This window comes from Engystomops pustulosus, chromosome 4 (assembly GCF_040894005.1).
Source record: "Engystomops pustulosus chromosome 4, aEngPut4.maternal, whole genome shotgun sequence".
In the NCBI taxonomy this organism is placed as follows: domain Eukaryota; kingdom Metazoa; phylum Chordata; class Amphibia; order Anura; family Leptodactylidae; genus Engystomops; species Engystomops pustulosus.
Window position 1 is genome coordinate 180,206,213 of NC_092414.1, and position 24,141 is coordinate 180,230,353.

The window sequence follows — 24,141 nt, forward strand, 5'->3', positions numbered from 1 at the left end:
CAAAAAGTGAATAATAAAACGGAGAGAAGTAACAATTTTGGATTAAATATTGTTTTTATTTCTTCATGGTCAATAAAAAGGGATTGGCTGGATTCATTTATTCTCTACCCCTTATCTCTGCTCCGGTTTTCCACATTAATGACCAATGTTTTTTTTGTCAATGCCTTCTACAATTTCCAACTTTTTTATTTCTCTGTCACTACAGTATGAGGTCTTGTTTTTATGGAACAAAAAGTAGTTTTTAATAGCCCAATCTTGGGTTTCGTATATATCCTACTTGTGAACTGTTATTAACCCTTTCTGTGCAGCATATTTAAAGAAAAGAACACAAATCTGACAATTTTTAATAAAAGTGTTCTGCCTTTATCATCAAACCTAAATGCAAATGCTAAATGCAGCTGTGCCACAAAAGGGTCATGTGAGACACAAATGTGGCGCAGACCTTGCTTAAATACCTGTGCAAGTAGTTTGCACAAGAACATGCAAAGTCCGGCAGAAAACTGGTGCACGGCCCTTAGTAAATGTGCCCCATAGTGTTGATTATACGATGATGGTAACAGTAGGGGCAGTAAAAGTTAGGAAAACAATCCATGCCTTTAGTCTATTTGATCCTTCACTGCTGCCCATACATCTAGGGGAACCTGAATGTATAACTAGTGACAAGATATTGGGGCAGATTTACTTACCCGGTCCATTCTCGATCCAGTGGCGCGTTCTCTGCGGAGGATTTGGGTTCTGCCGGGATTCACTAAGGCAGTTCCTTTAACGTCCACCAGGTGTCGCTGAAGTTCACCGTCCTATCGTGGGTGCAGGTAAGCGCGTGTCAAGCAGCACTTTTTTTTTAAATTTTTAAATGCAGTGGTTTTTCCGAATCCGTCGGGTTTTCGTACGGCCAAGCCCCCCGATTTCCGGCGTGTGCATGCCGGCACAGATGTGCCACAATCCGATCGTGTGCGCCAAAATCCTGGGGCAATTCAGGGAAAATCGGCGCAAATTGGAAATTTTCGAATAACCCGTCGGAAAAACGCGATTCGGGCCCTTAGTAAATGACCCTCATTGTACTTACAGTTTAAACAAAAGTCCACTGTGTTGGACTGAAAGCTATTCTTGTGCCACCAGATTGTGGTCTTGTCATAGCATACTGACGCTTGTCTCACTGTTACTTGAACACGCATCTTGCAACTGCACGTTTGTAAATGTTTTCATTTTTACCTAAATTATCTCTTTCTATTTTTTTATAGATATGAAAACTTTACAACAAGCCAACAGAAGAATTCAGAAGGACTTTGCTTCGTGAGGAAACACTGGTGATATCATACAATGTATATGCCATGAAGAAGAAAGAGGAGTGGTCTCTTCTTCACTCTTTGGGATAGTCATCTTCAGATAACTTCCCATATACCTAAAATGTCCCTCGTTAAATGTATAATGTTTGGAAGAAAACCTCCATATTAAATATATATGAACGAATATTACTGCCTTACTACCCAATATTGGCTTAGGGAATATATCAGCCACATACACATTCATGAAATTATAAGTTGTGTCTGTGACCAGTTAAGTCAACACCAAAAGACGTTCTTCAGATGTGGAATTACCTTCAATTTATTATCTCAATGTAACAATAATATGGCTTTTCTATAGACACTGGCTGACAATATGGAAAGCACCAGCGGCAGGAGCTATGGAACGGCCAATCTCACAATCTACATGGTCAAACTAAACAGCTCCAATTCAAGCTCCGTGTTTATCGGAGTCCAGCTCATCCAGTCCTACAAGCCGCTCATCATCCCATGCTACACCTTAGTACTATTGATTGGAATATTTGGGAACTACTTGCTCCTCTATGTTATCTGGAGAACCAAGAAAATGCACAACGTCACCAATTTTTTTATTGGGAATCTGGCTTTTTCTGACATGCTGATGTGTGCCACGTGTGTGCCCTTTACCCTCGCCTATGCCTTCAGCTCCAGGGGATGGGTATTTGGGAAGTATATGTGTTACATTGTGTTCCTGATACAGCCAGTAACAGTGTACGTCTCTGTCTTCACGTTGACAGCCATTGCTGTGGACAGGTAACAAATCTTTTTTGGTTTATTTTATGTCACTCTTGTACATCTACCTTGTACATTTACACAAATCTATTTTACGTTTGGTAGAAATTAGCAATCATTTAACTATATATATATATATATATATATATATATATATATATATTAGACAGGTCCATATTGTGATTTTTTTGCAACATCTGTGCTGAATGGTGTCATAAAATGTAGATAGGGCTTCACTGGACCTCCATATATAATGTTTAACAGAGGTATTTTCTCTTGAAGTACATATGAATATACATATTAAACTGGAAAGGACATGACCTTGTGGTTTGGCCATGAGCTAGCTGCACAAACTGCAAACGCAAACTCATAGCCCCATTGCCTTTTTTTTGGACACATTCACGGTACAGTCCATGCACTGTGGGGCAACATCTTTGCAGTTTGGGTAGTTACTTCCTATGCAAGGTGAGCAGGGCCGCCATCAGGGGGGTTTTAGTGTGACTGGGTTCAGGGGGCCGCAGAGGAAGAGAAGGGGCCCTAAGTCACATAAAACCCTCCTTGCTTCCCAGATGCAGGGAACTCACTGTGCACACAGGGCTGGATTTTCCTTCTGTGGGCGGGGGGCAGGGGGGTACAAAATTTACCCCAAACTTCCTAGTGGCGGCTCTAAAGTTGAGCAGAGTTCACTGATCAATGTCAGACAAGTCGCAAGCAACTGCACATGGCCCCTTGATTGTAGCCTGCAAAATGCACAGGTTTGTGTGTTTGAGGCCTTATCATTTATTGTGGATACAATTTTAATGGGTTCATAACCAGTTTTTTACCTGAACCTTTGCTATGCATTACCCCCATTTTTCTATAGTTGTCAAAGGATGCCTTGATAACCAGGGCTGAATCAACGGTATTAAATGCTTTCCATCAAGTACAGTGCCATAAAATATGTGACTAAATTAAAGTTCTTGAATGATTGCATTGCATTAATATTTACATAGTTAGTATAGTTGAAAAAGCACATATATCCATCAGGTTCTACCAAGGAAGGAAAGGGAAGGGATGGGAAGAGGAAGGGGTGTAAGGGAACACGATTCTATATAATAACATAACCATAAATGTTATTTTGCTGTAAGAAGGTATCTAGGACCTTTTTGAAGCTTTCTGCTGCCCCTGCTATGACCAGCACCTGAGCTCAGCTATTCCACAGATTCACAGTTTTTATAGTAAATCTATGAAAGATAATATTTACTAAAAAGATACCTTTCTGGCCATCAATACCCTGTGCCTGCCAATATTGGCAGTCTTATTAAACCTGCTAAAATATGAATAAAATCTTGAGCCCATTCTTTGTCTGGAACTTTATCAAAAAGACAAATACATAATATCAAAACACAAAACTGCTACTATCATATACATGAAAGAGACCTTTGAGGGTAAAGGACCATACAGAATTGCACTTTTTTAGACCTTTGTTGTTCATGTTGACCTTGTGACTTTCATTATGTTCATTATGTTCGTTATGTTCATATATAACATTTTCTATGACATAATGCAAACCTATGAGCCATCATGCCAGGCAACTGCAGTCATGTACATATCTTGTGCCATTTATGATTGACATTCACTTTGATGACATATGACATACTCCATAGAGCTGCTGTACTTAGCATAATGATAAACCTGGTTGAGTCCTCCTAAGGATTTTTTCACTTCATGCTAAACCTAAAATTTCCCTACAGTGGACATAATTTTAAATTCTTAGCTTGAAAGTTTTAAAGATTTCGTATAGCACATTGAGGTGGCACCTATCCATATTTACCTTTTAATGAGCCTCATATAATTGGGACTCCAATACAAAAATATCAAGGGGGCCATATAATACGGTGTAACAAGGTGTGTTTTAAGAAGCCTCTTCTAGAATATTGTCAAGATATTTGGTCGACCATTTTTGAAAAATCCAATTTTACTTGGCTCCTATAAATTATAGGGTTTTTCCTTTTGCCTTTTTCCATGCTCAACTTCACAAGACATGAATTTTTTAATTCTTCATCTGGTATTGGCATATTTCCTGTGGCCTCATTTTTAGGGTAACAGTTTTTGACACCATTTCCGAAATAAAAATGCTAAAATTATTCTACTTTAGCAAAGTAAAACACAACTTTTTAAGAAGAATTGTAACGGTACACAGACAACAGAACTAAAGTCTCTGTGGGAGGAGTCCAGAAGGAGGAGTCTGTGGACCAGTTGACCCTCTGGACCACCGTGGGAGATGGAGATGGTACTATCCGACACCCAGGACCAGAGACTAAGTGGCACCACCTGGTGTTCACCAAAGCAGGATGGTCTAGCTTCGGCGGGGTGCCACCAGGTCGTTCCACAGGTGCGACTGGGCCTGCGGTGACAGCCAGGGAAACAAGCGTTGCAGGACACAGTCCAAACCTGGGGATGACAGCAGAAGTGCAGTTTGGAAGAATGACCTGGAACTCACAGCAGACAAGCAAGCAGGACCCAGGCAGATAGGAACGGACAGGTCCTTGGAGGAGAGCTGGTGACTGGAAACGCTGGAAGACACACAGGAAACACAGAGGCGTCTGGAAACACTGGAGGACACACAGGAAACATGGAGGCGTCTGGGAAAGCTAGTGGGCTTTCTCTTCCTTAGGAGCAGCTTTAGGAAGCTAGGTCTGGAAATTCAGGAAGACCCTAGGAGAAGATCCGTCCAGACGGGAAGGGAGGTGTGGGATTGTAAGGGTGAGCCGGATTAGCCAGCGGGAATCAGGAGGACGCTGGCCCTTTAATGCTAGGAGAGCCGGCATGCGCACGCTCTAGTGAGCGGGGACGCGGGCGGCCTAGTAGGGCAGCAGGTGCGCGGCCTAGTCGGGAAGCAGGAGCACTGGAGAGGTTAGTCCGCAGGGAAGGGCACAGGTGTACCCGCCATCTGTACCGAGGATCGCGGGTGCGGCCGTGACAAGAACCTGTTTGTTTTGTGTCGCCATTTTTGAGAGCGATAACTATAGTAGAAGAATAAATCAAAACCATTCAGTTCTCCAGGTTGCTCTATGTTACATCCACGGGTGCATCCAAGGCAGCCAGGACAAAGGTACAGCACCATCCAAGAATAATAATAATGTACTCCTTTGTTGAAATATTTGTTGGAAATTCCACCAAACTGACGCGTTTCAGTGTGCAGACTGTCACAATAGAGAAAGGGAATGGCCCTAAACCTATAATCCCTGTCACCTACCTTACAAGCCTCGAATACCCTAGTGGTCAGAGACTTCTGGTTGACAATCCCTACACTGACTGAGTTCACAGGATTCATACTCATCCTGCATCCCTAACTGGTTAAAGGGTTCCTCTCATCTCCTGAATCATCTTATTGCAAAATCATACAAAACCATAGTAGTGAGCACTTTATAAGCTTTCCCGAAGTGTGGCCTTGACTCTTGGTGTACATGATTTCTTCTTATTTAAACAGGTAGCACCTGCCCTTTAAACATGACTCAAAGAAGCTATAGAAAAAAGATAACGAGGCACAAAGATACCCGGTTCAGAGGAGTTCACAGAAAGTGCATTGTCTGACAATAATGCACTGTGCCGCGATTCACTAAGATCGTGCGCCCGATATCCTGCATGTGTCGCTTCCCCGCTCAGGTCCGACGGAGTTCACCTTATTCTTCCTGGTGCATGTAAGTGCATTGTCTTGTGACACAATTTGAATCTTAACCCTTTAATGACTGCCCTATCGGCTTTTTACAGCGGTCATTAACGGTACTTCTTCTGACGCAACGCCTTTTTACGGTGGCGGGTTAGAAGAACATTTATGGACCTCGGGTCAGTATAGTGCCGGTGTCGGGCTGTGATATCACATTCCAGACCCGGCACTAACACCCGGGATCGTAACAGAGATCTCGGGTGTTTAACCCCTTACATACCCTCCTGCCTCAACCCCGGGGTCCGGCGAGTGCCCCGAGGCCGTCAGCTTCTCTCCCCGCCGGGTTCCACCTCCTGGCAGGACCCGGCTGTATGTAACTGAGCATGCTCGTCAAACTTTGAGAGACTAATGTTTATCAGCTCTGTGCGCATCATATATCTGGCAAAGTCTGACATATCTGACCTCCCACCTTGTGTCACCAGATTACCTTGCAATATCTCTGGGGCATGTAGATTCTCTGCCATATGGGGCTGAGATGAATCAGGATTAAATGAGATAGCATAAGGGTTAGGCGGCAATTTAGTCTCAGGATGATCCACTCGCTTGATGCTAGAAATTAAGTTGTTCTCGGTAGCTGGCGTCATCTGGTACTTCACAGGCATGGCCGTGTGGTAGGTTTGAAATTGTGCTGGAGATGATTGTTTTAGCACATAGTTGGCGGTGCAGTCATCTGGGTCGATCACTTCTTCAGGGATGGAGCAGTCGGTAACTTGGACTAATGCTTGCTCAAGAACCTTTAACTTGGCTAAGGCAGCTGCTTCCTCCTTTTCCATTTGGAGGATTTTCAGTTGGGCTTCTGCCTCCGCTTGTCTTTTCACCATTTTTGCTTCTTTCTTGGCAAATGAACTTCTGACACTAGCTTCCTCTGCATGAGCACGGATTTCTATAAGCTTGTCGTGTAATGCAGACCTACTGGAGCGGGAGGTTCTGGAGGTTCTGGAAGATCATAGTGTATGTTTGGTTGAAGTGGACCGGTGAGATCTTACTTCTTGTAAGTGTGCAATGCGAAGTTCTGCCTTATTTTTGGCGTCTTTCACCATGGTATCCTGTGTATGAAGTAAAGTCTCTCTCTTGGCTAGCTCTGCTATGGCATCATCAAATTCGGTGTTACTCAGGAATGTGATGTACTTTGCAGACAGCCGCTGGTAGCGATCATAGGCAGTAGATAAGCGAATTAATGTTGTACTTAATTTGGCTGCGTCACTGTCATAGTGTGAGATGGCTGCTACACAGTGTTCAATTCTTTGCCATAAATCATCAAGATTATCACAGAACTCTTCCTTAATTACATCAAAGTTCTCTCTGATCTTTTGTGTGGGTTTGGTAACACGTTGAGATTGTACGATTTGTTCTTCCTGGAACACGAACTCTGTATCTTGCACATCTGTGGGTCCGGTAACAGGGTGCACTTTGCTAGTTGCAGTGACAGAGGATTTTATAGAGCTTTTTGTGGACATGTTAATCCTTGTCAATGTGGTACTGTCTTTTTAAGATGGGGTTGCAGCTTGTTCACAATGGTGAGGAAGCCACGTGCTGCTAAGATGGTGGGCAGCTATTTGCTTGCAGACTATGTGTGGATCTTGCAGGAACTGCAGATTCAGCTGTGTTTTGACTATTCTGCCACAGATATACGTTGGCGAAGACCCTGATCGGTTGTGAGTGCAGTCTCCGTATAAACTGGATGGTAGATAGTAGAACTCGCTGACATTCATTGCACAGCGTTGCCATTTGCATGAAGGGAGGATGCAATGGATGTGCTTTAGGTTCAGTTTAATGTCTTTACCTTAGAAATGCGGCCATGCGGTCAAAACACATTGCTACTGCACAGTGAGGAGGAATATGTCTGCTACAGTCACAAATGGGGGTCAGCATGAGGAAGGAGGAAGTGATCTCAAAGAAAGAGGAGGAGAAACTGGGCAACAGTGCATGATGGGATAGCTAGCTTAAAGATACAGCAAGCAAATGATCAAACAATAAAAACTTTGACCACTAGGTGGCAGCATGCATAACATGAGAATGAACATATCATTGCAGACTGAATGTACAATTCAAGACCAATAACAACATATGACAGGCTGTCACAGCATACCTCAACATCCTAGAAAAATGACAGGACGCATAAAATATAATCTCATCATAAAGCAGACATTCCGTAAATGAGAATTATCAAGCTCTTTGGGTGGTTTTACTTCCTGTCTGGAAAGCAGAACATTTCAAACTTGGAAAATGAAAAATTTTTACAAACTTTTGCAAAATTTTCACTTTTTTTCACAACAAAACGCAAAACTTATCACTTAAATCTTACAAACATTCTCAAAATCACCTGGATATGTTAAAGCGTTCCGAAGTTATAACCAATTATCATGAGACAGGGCAGAGTTGAAAAATCAAGTCCGGTCATTGAGCTAAAAACTAGTGTCGGTGATAAGGGGTTAAATCCCGCACTCAGTCCGAATCACTCGGATCGTCTGACGGCACGCCCCCCCCCCCCCCCCCGATTTCTATCACATGGAAGCCTGCGCAGCTACGCCACATTTTGACAGTGTGCGACACAATCCCAGCGCACACCCCTGTTAAATACCTCTTAAAGCTGCGCAAATCCTGAAAAACCATGAACAGTCCGGCTATCTGCAACCCTTGGTAAATAAGCCCCAACACGTGCACCAGTAGGCACAGTTTCTGCACTGCCTCTGGTGCTCTGAGAAGCTGATTTACCTAAAGGTAAAAAAAACCTTTATATAGCATATCATTGTGACCATTCAAATATATGAAAGGTTCAGGTCGATTGGACTAAGACCCTGATTTTGTGGGGGAATTTTACGATGAGTGGCTGACCCCTACATTCTGGTTTCTGTGTTTCAAAGTGAACCCAAACCAGTCAAAATCGGTGTGTAACACAAACACTTCATCAGAGCATCCATAGTCCTGCAAATCATCCATTGATAAAATAATTTGTGTGCACCTGCTTTGCTTGTACCATCCACTGGATACCTCTGTAAATGTAAAATGCACTGAAGCACTTGATATAAAAAGTAAAATAAAAATTGTTCATAGAGAGGTAATTGGCCATTAGTTAAAGAAAGCGAATACTTTGTGCAGTCCCACTGCTTCCCCTCAGTGTAGTGCAGTCATATCTGCCAATTATCTTATATTGGATTCATTCGAGCATCCTGCATTACATTCTGCTAATGGTGTTCACTTTAGGTTATTTCATTTGCTAGTCCCGGCCATCGGTGTGCGGGTTTGGAGTCAGAACAGTTATCATTGCTTTGGCTTATCAGTTAATGGGATCGGCTGCAGTGTGGTCTCTACGCTCACATAAGACGACTAGAGGCCATGCAAGGAAGTAAACAGACCAGCATTACCCGAGGTATACTTTATGATGTGTCTGAAATTGGTGGAAACTTCATTTTTTGGAAAAAAATATAAGCATGTCTATTATTACATATATGTTAATATCCAAGAAAATCATTTCTGTTATAAAGGAATTACATGATATAGTTATGTGGTCATATCTCAACCCAACAGTGCAATTCTGTATTATAGAATGCCTGGGTGCCCACATAGATGGCTTTGAGTGCTACCTCTGGCACCCATGCCATAGGTTCGCCACCACTGACATAGGGGGTGCAACACAATACTGTCGCACACTGAATGATAAATGTGGCACACAATCTTTCAGAGCAGAATTTTGTGGCGCGGATGCAGTATACCCTACGCACAAAACACAAAATTTTGCACTAAAAGTACCAGACCAAGCACCACATTTATCATGCAGTGTCCGACAGAAGTGTGTTGCACGCTCTATGTTAAAGGTGCACCAAAAGAAAGTTGGTGCACTCTGTCGGGGCAGTGCAGGGAGCGCCAGATTCATGAAGAACGGGCACCAGAAATCCTGAATCTTGTACACTCTGCACACTACACAGGTTAACTGCACATTGGGGCACATTTACTAAGGGTCCATGGACCGCATTTCTGCCGGGTTTCCCGACTATTTCCGTTTTACACGACATTTAACAGGGGCATTTGGCGCACGTGACACAAATCGGGGGGGGGGGACTGATTTGGACTAAGCGCAGGATTTAAAATTCAAATTGTGTCACAAGACATACACTCACATACAACGGAAAGAAGAAGGAGAACTCCGGCGGACCTGACCGGGGAAGCGACACATGTGCAAGCAAGATCGTGCAAAGTGAGACAGAAAACTGGTGCAGGGACTTTAGTTAATGTGGGTCAATGAATCCTATCACTATGAGTCGAGGAAATGAACAAGGTAAAGAAGATACATTTCATATTCTTTCTTTATTACACATGGTAGAAAGTAGAGGCTTAACCTGTGTGCTGTCTGCAGAGCTGCAAACCACAGACACTTGATGTAAATGCTACAATTGTAAGCTGTGGCCTCCTACCCGCCGCATTGTTGAATCAGGATAGTTCGGCTCACTACTGCCTGTGATGTAAAATCCTCTGAGCTGTGTAAATGTACAAAATTACTTAATAGTCCCAGATAATGGAAAGGTCGAGGATTCAAGTTGTCGCCCTGGAAAATGCCGCGTCTAATGTCTTTTTTTTCCTATTAACCACTTTCTTCACAGTCAGTGATTTATATTACAAGCTCTGCAGTAAATGCATTTTCGTCTGATGTAGATACATGCAATTGTTTTCCTTTATCCCCACCCCCCCCCCCCCCCCCGTTCCTAAGCAAAGTTGCATCAGATTCTGCACTCAGTATGATAATTAGGCTCTATATTGTCAGGTGGGTGGTCTGGGACAGCCTGGCACTATCCACTTGACAGTAGAGGCCCGAATGAGCACATGTTCCCATGATGGGATGAGCGAAGAACACGTGTACAGTGCAGAGCGCACATGCGCCGCTTTGCTCGGCCCGGCACGGGAGCACGTGCAGGATCTCCATAGAAAGCTAGAGGCACCTCTGGTCCTCGCATCCAGCCGAAAGCATGAAGACTACGATGTAGAAGGTGGGACTGCAAAGGCTTGTGGGAGGTAGTCTACTCCACGCCCTATTAACCTCCGTAGGTTATTTACACTACATTACTTTATTTAAGTTTTTAAAATGTTAGGTTAGGGTCTAGGATAGGTAACATAAAGATTAGGGCAGAACCAGGCAGGAGGAATCTACTTCTGATGATTCCTTGCGGTATTTAATTTTGTTTAATTTGATATTATATTGTCCGATACACTCACCGGCCACTTTATTAGGTGCACCATGCTAGTAACGGGTTGGACCCCCTTTTGCCTTCAGAACTGCCTCAATTCTTCGTGGCATAGATTTAACAAGGTGCTGGAAGCATTCCTCAGAGATTTTGGTCCATATTGACATGATGGCATCACACAGTTGCCGCAGATTTGTCGGCTGCACATCCATGATGCGAATCTCCCGTTCCACCACATCCCAAAGATGCTCTATTGGATTGAGATCTGGTGACTGTGGAGGCCATTTGAGTACAGTGACCTCATTGTCATGTTCAAGAAACCAGTCTGAGATGATTCCAGCTTTATGACATGGCGCATTATCCTGCTGAAAGTAGCCATCAGATGTTGGGTACATTGTGGTCATAAAGGGATGGACATGGTCAGCAACAATACTCAGGTAGGCTGTGGCGTTGCAACGATGCTCAATTGGTACCAAGGGGCCCAAAGAGTGCCAAGAAAATATTCCCCACACCATGACACCACCACCACCAGCCTGGATCGTTGATACAAGGCAGGATGGATCCATGCTTTCATGTTGTTGATGCCAAATTCTGACCCTACCATCCGAATGTCGCAGCAGAAATCGAGACTCATCAGACCAGGCAACGTTTTTCCAATCTTCTACTGTCCAATTTCGATGAGCTTGTGCAAATTGTAGCCTCAGTTTCCTGTTCTTAGCTGAAAGGAGTGGCACCCGGTGTGGTCTTCTGCTGCTGTAGCCCATCTGCCTCAAAGTTCGATGTACTGTGCATTCGGAGATGCTCTTCTGCCTACCTTTGTTGTAACGGGTGGCGATTTGAGTCACTGTTGCCTTTCTATCAGCTCGAACCAGTCTGCCCATTCTGCTCTGACCTCTGGCATCAACAAGGCATTTCCGCCCACAGAACTGCCGCTCACTGGATGTTTTTTATTTTTCGGACCATTCTCTGTAAACCCTAGAGATGGTTGTGCATGAAAATCCCAGTAGATCAGCAGTTTCTGAAATACTCAGACCAGCCCTTCTGGCACCAACAACCATGCCACGTTCAAAGGCCTCAAATCACCTTTCTTCCCCATACTGATGCTCGGTTTGAACTGCAGGAGATTGTCTTGACCATGTCTACATGCCTAAATGCACTGAATTGCCGCCATGTTATTGGCTGATTAGAAATTAAGTGTTAACGAGCCGTTGGACAGGTGTACCTAATAAAGTGGCCGGTGAGTGTATGCATCCTATAAGAAACTATGTATCAAAATAATTTTAGGACAACGGGTCTCTAGGTCTTTTTAAACACTACATCTATACCTTGTGACAGGGAATAAGTTACAGATTACTAAAGGTCTAGAGACAGGGACAGGGATTCCACTAATTTCTATGAGGCTTCCAGACAGTGACCTTTTGCAGCCCGATAGAAGTAAATTGACCCCAGTTCAGCATTCAAATCCATGCACTCCATTCTCAGAGAACGAAAGATACCTTGCTCTTTGATCAGCAGGAGTAGACGTCCATAGTGACCTATTTGCAAACAGTATGTTATAGAGCAGGGGGAGCTGAGCAGGTTGTACGTAGTGTCCTCTCTGCAGGCAGCATGTTATAGAGCAGAAGGAGCTGAGCAGGTTGTGTATAGTGTCCTCTCTGCAGGCAGCATATTATAGAGCAGGAGGAGATGAGCAGATTGTACATAGTGTCCTTTATGCAGGCACCATGTTATAGAGCAGGAGGAGATGAGCAGATTGTACATAGTGTCCTATCTGCAGGCAGGAGGAGCAGAGTAGATTGTACACAGTGTCCTATCTGCAAGCAGCATGTTATAGAGCAGGAGGAGTAGAGTGGATCGTACATAGTGTCCTCTATGCAGGCGGCATGTTATAGAGCAGGAGGGGCTGAGCAGATTGTACATAGTGTCCTTTCTCCAGATAGAGCCAGCCCAGTGATCTCAATATAATTCATCTGCCTGTAGATGGTTATATGTTTTCAATGCTACAATACTTTCAAGTTTCAATAATATGAGAGTGCAATAATCCATTGGAAAAGCCAAAAAAAGCTATAAACTTGTACAAAGTGATGTCAAATGACATCTACAGCTGCACGAATTATTTTTAGTAGATGTAGTGATTACATTCACATAAATACTACTACTAAAAGCTACTTACTGGATGACTGAATGGACTAGAATTGTGCTTATTTACGTCTTCTTTCCATCCGCTGCCTGCCGTCACCATACTGTGCTGACACAGGGAAGAAATGAATATCCTGAGCATCTGATTTTATGCTTTTGTCATATAATGAATGGAAGCAATTGGGATGTGTAATTACAACCTATGGAATTTACTGTCCTATGTTGGAGTCTGTATCCATAAACAAAGACTTTACTTTTGTGTTTTCTGAGACTTTTTGTCTGGATTTTTGTTTATTATTTCTATTACTAAATTTTACAGAAGATAATTGTCCACAAGCTGCAAGCTGTAAATATAAATGCGATATATAAGAATAAGAAACACATTAGTGCACATATAGAGGCATAAGTTGAAGTTACAGGCCCCCAAGTATTTGTTTATGGAGGGTTTTTACAAATGGGACCTCTTTTTACCCTGTGCACCCCATCGATTTACAGCCCTGGACAGATTTCTAGGAACTTAGCAGGTAGTACACAGTATCTACATGTTATATAGTAGGAGGAGTAGAGTAGATTGTACATAGAGTCCTATCTGCAGGCAGCATGTTATAGAGTAGGAGGAGCAGAATAGATTGTACATAGAGTCCTATCTACAGGCAGCCTGTTATATAGTAGGAGGAGTAGAGTAGATTGTACATAGAGTCCTATGTACCCTCAGGCAGACACATACATGCATAGGCAGGATTTTGTGTAAAATGCCCCATCACAGAGATAATGGGGCACATTTACTTACCTGTCCAAGTGTATTCCCCATTCCGGAGTTTCCGACCGGAATGTACTGTGCCACGATTCACTACGATCATGCGCCCGATATCCTGCATGTGTCGCTCCCCGCTCAGTTCCGCCGGAGTTCACCTTCTTCTTCCTGGTGCATGTAAGTGCTTGGTCTTGCGACACAATTCGAAAGTTAAATCCCGCGCTCAGTCCGAATCAGTCGGATCGTCCTACGACCCGCCCCCGATTTCTGTCGCATGAAAGATGGCGCTGATGGGGAAAAATCCGATCATGTGCAACACAATCCTCATCTAAATCCCTGTTCCAGCAGCGCGATCCCCGAAAAGTTGGAAAACCCGACGGAAATGCGGCCGCGGGACCCATAGTAAATGAACCCCATTATCATGCTTTTTCAGTTCAGGCTTTCTCAAGTTAACTTTTGCGGTTCACATTTGCTATATTTGCTGATTTTCTACATCCAAAGTCAGCAGCATTGAAGCAAATCTGCTTTTAAAAAATCTAGTTAACAAGTCCGATGGGACTTATAGTGACAGCAATTACATTTAGTTACTTTTGGAAGCATAAAGGGAACAAAATAGATGGTAATTAGGAAACACTTTAATACACTTTTAACAACTTGACTTCGGGAAAGTAGCTTTTTGAGGTATACAAAGCTGGTTAATTATCTATATGCTTTGTCCTCTCATATCCTTATAATAATGTGGATGGGTGACTCTCCCCCAGGACTTAATAGTTTAGTCTCTTTATTCAAGATAAATTTCATTTTAAAATCTGAATATTGTAGGAAGTCAAAAGTATGAACTAAAAGTTAGATGCTATCATATTTAAATGGATGTTTTATTATGTAAATGGTAACTTTGCTTTAAGAGGTGCTTTATATTTCTAAAGTTCGATTATGTTTGTTCCCCAGAAACCTTGTGGCAGCAATATGCAAAAATATTTTCTGAACTAAACACAAAGAATATTTATGGCCAATATGAATTCCCGTAATGCTCAGGTATCCAACCCAGGAGACCAGAATATTAAATTCCAAGGTCCAAGGTTTCTGAGTCCAGTAGCTCTCTGTGCATGCTAACAAAGCTCTTGAATAAGAATGACACTGGGGAACTGATTATAATAAATTCAAGAGAACAAAAAGTTTATCATTTTTAATGCATCAAATATTAATTAATTTAACTTCCCATAGAGGAATACAGATGAGTCACTTTCAGTTGTATATATTAAAGCAATCCATAATGCATAGTTAAAATACCAGCTGCCATATTACATTTTTATGTGAGTTCTCTTAATCCTAGATCACTCCACATTTTTGTAATGGCCACCACCTCCTCCAAGTGTATACACAGTGTATAGAGTCGGAGTGTTATTATGTCTAACTCTAACCCCATCAGCCCCTACTATTTAGCCGATTACACTGCTGTTTTTTGGTAGTCCTAGACAATTCTTTAGTCTCAGACACTCCTCCAATCTTCTTCGGTAGTATGAACCCTTCCCTTGTCTTTGGTAGTCTGTAACATTTGTCTATGTGCTATGATAGTATGAAGCACTGACCTTGTAAACTTTGAACGTGTTAGACCGTTCCTTTCTATGGTTTAGTAGCTAAATAAATTCCCCTTTCATATGTTTGGTAATGTGATACATTCCCCCATATTCTTTGGTTGTCCAAGACAATCTCACCTCACAGAAAGGGGTATGAACAGGCTCAGCTCCAGGTATCAGTCGGCAGAACCTCAGTGGGCCCCTTTGCAGTGAACTCACATGGCGGTGTTAAAAATTCAGAAACTAAAACAGTCTCCTGTTACCTAGTTTATCATACCAAACAGCTCCCTCATGGTTATTTTACATAAGCCCCTCTCATGCCCTATGGATTCCCCCAGTGATTCCTTATGTACAGCCTTATGTTGGCCCTCCTAGCAACTATTGGCACTTGCCCAGGTACGCCCAGGGCTGGTGACGGCCCTGGGTATGAATGATTTGTGCTAGAGGTGTTTAGTGGGTTTCCAAGGGGGCTAGATGTGCCTGACGGGTTCCCTTTAAGATATCCACCCAAGAGTTCTTATAAACTCCCTCACCACTTAATGTCAAACAGTGGGCCCAGCCTCTCTTAGTAGTACTCCGTTGTTATCTTCCAGGTGATCATTTTCCCCAGAGGTGACCATCCATGCAACTCCAGGTGTGAATATGTGCTTTCTCAGAATATGTTGGAATATGATAGGCAATCATTTCCACTGGAGCTAGTTATTGCACTGGTAGCAATATATGGCATTCATTTGCAGTCACCAGAAAACTAATCTCAGTACTACAACCACAAATGCTATGAGAAATCTATATACGGTGTCAGGATCTGGGGTTTTATTCTCTCCAAATGTTGTACAGAAGCAAAACATAAAATATACACCTGCCCATCTGGGAACTAACTAAACAGAAATCGGTTTCATCACCTGTAATAACAAGTAGTTCACATAGTTCAGACAGTCCAAGACAGCCTCCAGCAGGAGCAACACACCTTTGTGGCTTTCCAGCCAAGCTCTGCCATTGTCTGCTCTAACAGCAGACTCCTTATGCTTCCGGGATAAGGACAATCTCAGTCAGCTGGGTTTCTTCAGGTGTGTCCACAAGATGTGGACTGGAGGGGATGGGAATGGCAAGGCCCTCTACCAACCTACCTGCCTGCTTGCTGAGAAACAAACAATCTCTCATCTCACCCATCTGAGCAATCTGGGTGAGATGTTCATCCTTTCCAGTAGCTGACTGGCCATGGGTTTACAACTGAGATACTGTATGGAGACCTTGAGGAGCTCATTCTACAAATGACTTCTTCAAAACCTTCTGTTTGGTTACAGATTGTATGTTAATAGTTCTAATTTACATTTCTAATTAAAACCATCTTCAAATTAGTCAATGTTTAACCTCTCTCCTACCGGAAAAAAAACTCATTATAATTTATTTTCAGGCTAACATCATCCTGGGAGAACATAAATGCAGTATAATTATACATCCATGTTCTTTTCTCATTGAGCTGGTGTTGGACACCCGTTTCTATATTATATGGATTTAATAGGTAAGATGGGTAATTGAATTAAGACATCTCGACAACTGAGAGCTGTGCGAGCACTGTCTGCTCATAAAGAAGCAAGCATAATGTCTGTAATTTTGTGCTATTAGCCAGACGGCCTGTAATAATGATTATTCTCCTTTAAAACTTATCGAGTGTTTTGCTGAATAGACGCAATCATTTCCACCGTATTATACATTTCCCAATCTTCCCCGAAACCACGCTCATGAACCTTTCCTGATCCCTGGCTTTGTTACTACTGTCTGTATCTATGGATGCTCCAACTACCTACAAAATGAACAGTCAAGGACACAATGCAATAAACAAATAGGAAAACATCAGCCAACTAAGTATTTCAGATAAAGTCAGAAACGTAAACATATTCCAGATGCCCAGACAAACCAACAAGAGAGACAGAGTGCACCAATGACTGCTCAGGTATGACAATCAAAATAAATTTTATTTCTATCCAAACAACAAGCGACAAGTAACACATACATTTAAAAGCAATTAAAACATGTAATGTACAAAAAATGCAGGGTGTCACCCTTGAGGAAGTCGCCTTGCGCGACGAAACGCGTAGGGAGCCTTTTACCCCTGCTCTTTCCTCCACCTGTATGCCTGCCCTGTAGCACCTTATTGGGTAACTAGGTATTACTGCATCATGGCTGACCTTTTTTGCACTAAATACTTTTATATGTGCCTAGGGATGTTTCATTTACTGTGCACTTGCACTTTATTCACCTAATTGACACTTTGCATAATTGTTCTATTTTCTCTACTAAATATTTCGTATCAACGCATACCTGGTGCAAATTTTGTGCGGGAGGAATCATAGTTCACCATTGAGTGTATTCGCAGGTGGTAGCACTGTGTAGACCTACACCTTGGTCTCCGGTTGCATTTTTTGTACATTACATGTTTTAATTGCTTTTAAATGTATGTGTTACTTGTCGCTTGTTGTTTGGATAGAAATAAAATTTATTTTGATTGTCATACCTGAGCAGTCATTGGTGCACTCTGTCTCTCTTGTTGGTTTGTCTATACATTTCATGCACCAGCTCAATTGTACCATAGGTAGTGCTGACCATTGAATTGTGTAAATGGAATATTCCAGATGCCCGTAATAAAACATAATTCTGTCATCTGTAATCTTAGTATCATAGTAAAAAAAGGTTGGAAAAATCAGTCCAAGTCCATCCTACTAAATGATACTGTGTTGATTGAGAAGAAGGTAAAAACCCTGCAAGGTTGATGCCAATGAAAATTCCTTCCCAACCCCAAATATGGTGCTCAGAATAACTCCCTAAATCAACAGAAAACACTAACAAAAAGTTCTATTCCCATAAAATGTGATATTATTGCTCTCCAGAAATGCATCCAGGCCTCTCATGATGGTGAGTCTTCAAAGTACGACTCACCATCTTTATATTGCACCAGATGAATCCCCCAGCATCAGACACAATGATTAATCTGGCAGATGGAGAATGGTCTAGTTCTACTCTGCACTGGCATAAAGACCGACACATTAATATATCTCCCCCAGAGTTTTTTTTTTCCTTTCCGTTAATTAATATGTCACAAGGTTTAAAGGAAGCTTGAAAGGATTTATTATATATAGTACATAGAAGTATGTGCCGTGACTTCGGTATCACATTTCGGTATACGTTTACAGCCATACTACTCACCATCTTCCTCCTTATCCAGCTTTACATGCCTAGCACATACTCTCTTGTTAACATTTCAAGGACCAGTGACCCCACCAAATATATGCCCCAGTCAATCATCAATAGTATATAAGGCACCTTCTTCTGCAGGAAACTGCCTGAGCACTATCTCCTTATTTATCCACCTGCCCTGACCTTGGCTTGTACTTAGTCTATGCTGCTGCATTTTCCTTTAGTACTACGGTGGTGTTGTCAAGGAAGATAAATATTCAGGCACAAGAGAATAAGGGAACAGGCATGGAATTCCTGTCACAAGCTCAGCAACTAGGGTCAAAGTACAGGGGTCAGATACAGGTTCAGACTTAAGGATCAGATTGGGGTTCAGGCCTGGATCAGGCAGGATACAAGGTTTGTGGTTCCAGATCAGACTGGGGTCCGAGGTTACGGATCAGGTGGGATACAAGGTACAAGTACAGGTTTAGGGTTCCAGACAGGCTGTATACAGCTATAAGTATAGGATTGATGTTCCTTATCAGGTTGGGGTTCAGGGTTCTGGATCAGGCAGGATCCAGACTCAGCTACAGGTTAAGGCTTCCAAAAAGCTGGGATTCAAGTCCAGCAAACACAAACATACAGAAGTACTGAAAGTAACAGCAGAAAGTATAACTATACCTGAGTAAACTGGTCATAGGCTATTTATCCAGTTCCTGGATGCCGCCCTAGCAGGTGACTGTCTCCTCATCACTGAGCTCAAGATTGAATAACCCAAGTTTCCATAAAAACAGATATTGCAAGGATGCTGTAGGTGTGGCTCAGAAGCCTTTAACCAGAACCCAGATCTTACAGGTGTCTCTTAATTTCTCTAATTCTTTTCCACTGACTGTCAAAGACAACTCCAGGTAGTTGTAGATGAAACCTAATATGGTATGCCATATTTTTTGGACTGTAAGGTGCACCTGATTATAAGGCACACCTAATTATAAGGATGAATGACCAGCAGGTGGCAGACCTGTGCACAGCTCAAGGCAGCTGTTGTCTGTAACTACGGTTCATAAATAAGGCGCGCTGGACTATAAGGCGCACCTTTGATTTCTGAGAGAATCAAAGGATTTTTTGTGCGCCTTATAGTCCAAAAAATATGGTAACTCATCTACTGTATAACAATTGCATGTTCTTCTACATTATAAAGCAAACAATGGGAAAACCGCCATACAACAATACACAGAAATAGGCCTCCATTTAGTGGAAAGGGATCTATTCATGGTTATACTGACCCATCAGAGTACTAGTGGAACCTCTGATGGGCCCATTGAAGCCAATAATTAGCTATTAAAATCCATTTCTTGGGCTCATTAAACTTTCCACAAAGATCCTATGAAAGATATACCAGGTGTGTGCAATCAATAGTGAATATGAAATTATCTGTATAGAAGGAGGACGGGTCCTTAGAAATATTTTCTCTGGTAGACCCAAGGTGGATCTTGGTCTGGTGCTGTTTCGCGAGGGCTCAATGTTCAGAATATTTTACTTTAAAGACCATAGATGAATTTGTTTGACTGTACAAAAATAAAGATACATGATACGCTTTTGGGTGAGCAGGACCCTATGAATTCCTTTCATGCATACAAATGGCCAATTCAAAATACAGTATGAAAGGACTAGTTTTATTTATCAGAAAAAATAGCATAAATTTGAATTTTATTAAATTTGTATAACATAAATTACTATTTTATTCAAATTTTATTTTTTACCATAAAGGCAAATCCTTCAATGAATTAATTAATTAGATACAGTCAGTAATGTATTTATCCAGGAATATTATTACCCAATTCACACCTGCTGCAGGAGGTCTAAGTCCATTCATTGGAGAATGAACACATCATAGTCTCTTGAAAGGCATAATCATTGACTAATATCCAGTATAAAGCTTAAGTGTAATGAGTAATAAAGATAATCTCTACCATCCAAAGATAAAACATTGCCTTGGTTACAATTCACAATCTGTATCAACATGACAGTGTCTTCCTGTTATGGATAAGTATTAGCAATGACTAAAACCCAGCAAGCACAGTGGCACACTAATAGGAAAAATGGACCATGGAAATAAAAATGGGCATTACTCCCAGTACCAATCTACATTCAAGAGGCTCTGCATTAATAGGAATCTTATTATCCAATATATCATTATTTCTATTCTTGTGCTTATTTACAAAAAAATCTTATTCTTATTAAAGAATAAATCCCCTTTTCAGGTGTCACTCTGTACTTGCCTGGTCTATCCTAGCTGGTAGGAAATTCTCTTCCTGAGAGGGATAGTGGCCAAATATCAAAACCACGAGTACAGCAAGGTACAAGATCACAAGGCAAACAGATAGTCAGGAATACAGGCCAAAGAATACAGAATGACAAAATAGCACAGCAAGCTAAGAACAAGGCTATAGCAGGCAAAGAGTACTGATTCACAAGACGTTGTATGAGAATCCATAGCCCTGGTCCAAAAAGTGATTGGATCAGAACTCTGACGTCAAACAGGATGGCAAATGGAGAGTGCTGTGAACCACCAATAATTGATATTGATCAGGAGGAGAGTGTAGGGATCATAAATATGAATGGCAGGAGCAGGGTGCAGGGATCCTCGATACAGGCCTGAACCCTCATGTTTCTCGCTTTCCTACACAACCCACAAAATCATGTCCTCTTTTCTCACACATTCAAGAACTGCCGTGTTACCCTTTCTTAACAAACCTGCAAACTGTGTCTCACATTACGCACTTCATACCTTAAAATCTATGGTGTAAAGGGACCAGATCCTCCACACAATCTTTGAACTACTCTGGCTCAGCTCATGGCCATAAATATATTATATGATGTATAAACTACGTTTTCCCTCAGTAATAGTAGTAGATGAGTTCTAGCATTCATCAAAGACAATAACATGATACATTCCATTTTGCTGTAAAGGAGTTAGAGGGATATTATATAACTGCCACTTGCAATGTGAAATGAAAAACCATTGATTTGAGCTTACGGTGTGAAACTTTACTAAAGGCAATATCAAAAATGAGTTCCATAAACTAACATAGCCTTGTATTTCATGCAATTGCAGTTTCCATAGAGACCAACCAGCTTTGAAACTATTTCTGCAATGTCCTTGTATTTAGAAAAGAAATTAAGCAAAATCCAATTTATGGTACATCTGGATTTCTTTGGGTTTATTGGTAAATGTACAGTATTTGTGTTCTAGCCTCTTGTTACTATACAACCCGTGTATATTTGTTATTATTGACTATTCATATTTTGTTAGGAAAATATTTCATATATTATGTGCACCCAAAGATATACAAGCAGGTATATGTCACCTTTAAGCTGGTTATGAAATAGAAACTTTGGACAGTTAGATTATTTTATGAAGACTATTACATAGATCAAGATACAAATTGAGGTTCAGTTCTCACCAGCATCCGGGGTTTCTATTTTAGGTGAACGTAAAAAAGAACAGAGGGTGAATGGAAAATCTTTGGTTTACCTTCTGTTCCCCATTGACTACAATGTATGGAAGGTCGCCTTCTGCTATAATAGCAAAAACATCAAATTATTCTGCCAGGTTGGATTTTTGTAAATGTTGAAGGTGCCTAATTTCTAAAATTCATTGATGTCAAATGACAGACCTCCCTCCACCCATTGGAAGCCATTGGACTATAGAGCTAGGCAATAGTTATAGGCTGCCATCAATCAGTGATTTGTTCTTTAAAATACTTTTCCAGCCATTTAAAAGTTTTCTTAAAAAAACAGCTCAAAAAGGTTATAAAATATGCTATATAAGCCATACTTATAGTATAGATGCCCATCAGTACTTTTCCAACATATTTTTCTGAAACCCTACCAATCTGTATAAGATAATTAGATGCTTCTTGAAACAAAAAAGGACCGATCACACCCATACCCATTCACTGGGAAGTATTCTGCTTAGTATTGTAAGCCAAGGCCAGGGGTGGGTCCTAAACATAAAAGAGGTAAAAAAAAACTTTCTATTATAGAAATAGTAGTGAAAAATACAGAGAAGAAAATTGCCAAAATTGACACATATCATTACTGATGTATACTCTATACCAGTGGTGGCGAACCTATGGCACAGGTGCCAGAGGTGGCATTCGTAGACCTTTCTGTTGGCACTCAGGCCATCACCCAAGCACAGAGTTCAACAGACTGGACTTGAGGCCTCCTTCTGCAGTCCAAGGTAGTCCACCTACTGCTTTAGACCCTGCAATTCTACCTGTTCAGGGAACCTTGGTGGAAAGATACAATAATATTCCAAAATTCTCCTCATTCTTTCTACTGTATTGTTGTCCTCAGGATGCTGATGAGATTGAAAGCTGTGACAGAGCAAGGGGCAATAAATTACTTAAATTGTTGGCACTTTGCGATAAATAAATGGGTTTTTGTTGTAGTTTTGGCACTTGGCTTCTAAAAGGTTCACCATCACTGCTCTATACCTACCATGTACGAGTATTTACCTTTCCCACATAATTCAGTAAGCTTGGTTTAATGATCTCAGTGAAATATCAGAAGCATTCAGGTAATATTCAGATACCTAAACTATGTAAACTTCATACAAACTGGTAGCGTTTGGGCACCAATCACTTGGCCTATACTTAGTAGTTACATGTACCAGTCACCTCATAAAAGATTACTGAAAACCAACCAAAACTGCATTGATAGTTGGCCATTATGTGTAATATGTGGTTGAACTGAAGATTTATCAATGAAAGCCCGGAGTGCTCTCTCAAAAAGACGGTCCCCGACTTAAGTACAACCACCTTATAGACAAAACTTTCTTCCCACTGTGATTTCTGGTGAGGCTCTCTGGATAAATTAGTCCCATGCAGCAACCATCAACTCTACAGTGTCTATAATAAAGCTTTATTGATAATCCTTGTTCCCATGACAGCACAAAATTTCGAAAATTAAATTGGCACAGGGGCAAAAAAAAGTTGTGTCTGGAGCTTCAATTAAAAAATATTCCACTTTCGACTTACATACAAATTCAACTTAAGAACAAACCTAAAGAACCTATTTAGTACATAACCCGGGGACTGACTATATAGCATGTAAGTTCTAATCTCTACTAAGTGCACCAACAGCATTTGCCACATTTTTACCATGTAATATTTACCAAATGATCCCACAAGTACCAACTTTTATTTTCCATCAAGATTATCCTTACATTAAATAATAGTTAAACTTCTCATGTATGGACATCTTCGATTATTTCATGTTGTCGGCACAGTTACTCATTTATGGAAAGATAAACCAGCTTTTCCTCCAGTTTGCTAATCTCACCTTATGTGTCCATCCATGTGAAGGTCCAAATTGGAGAGTGATTGTTTGTTTGTTTGCTTCTCCGGATGAGCAGCAGGACGGTTACTTGTATGGCCAATGCAACGTACACTGGATCGATGAATGTTGTTTACTTGCCATAGGTTACTGTAGTTTGCCACTTAAATGATAAATAACCCCCTTGGATTTAATTATCGGGCTGCTATTTGTC

General features: G+C 41.4%; 1 protein-coding gene across 1 annotated transcript in view; it reads left to right on the plus strand.

Annotated features, from left to right (window-relative positions):
• The window catches only part of PRLHR (prolactin releasing hormone receptor), a 98,066-nt gene that overhangs the window by 49,028 nt on the left and 24,897 nt on the right, over positions 1–24,141 (plus strand). Inside the window, exon 2 of the mRNA XM_072148801.1 lies at positions 1,242–2,075. Within this exon, the coding sequence (XP_072004902.1) occupies positions 1,660–2,075 (416 nt within the window). The 5' untranslated portion in view covers positions 1,242–1,659. The remainder of the gene's footprint in view (positions 1–1,241; positions 2,076–24,141) is intronic.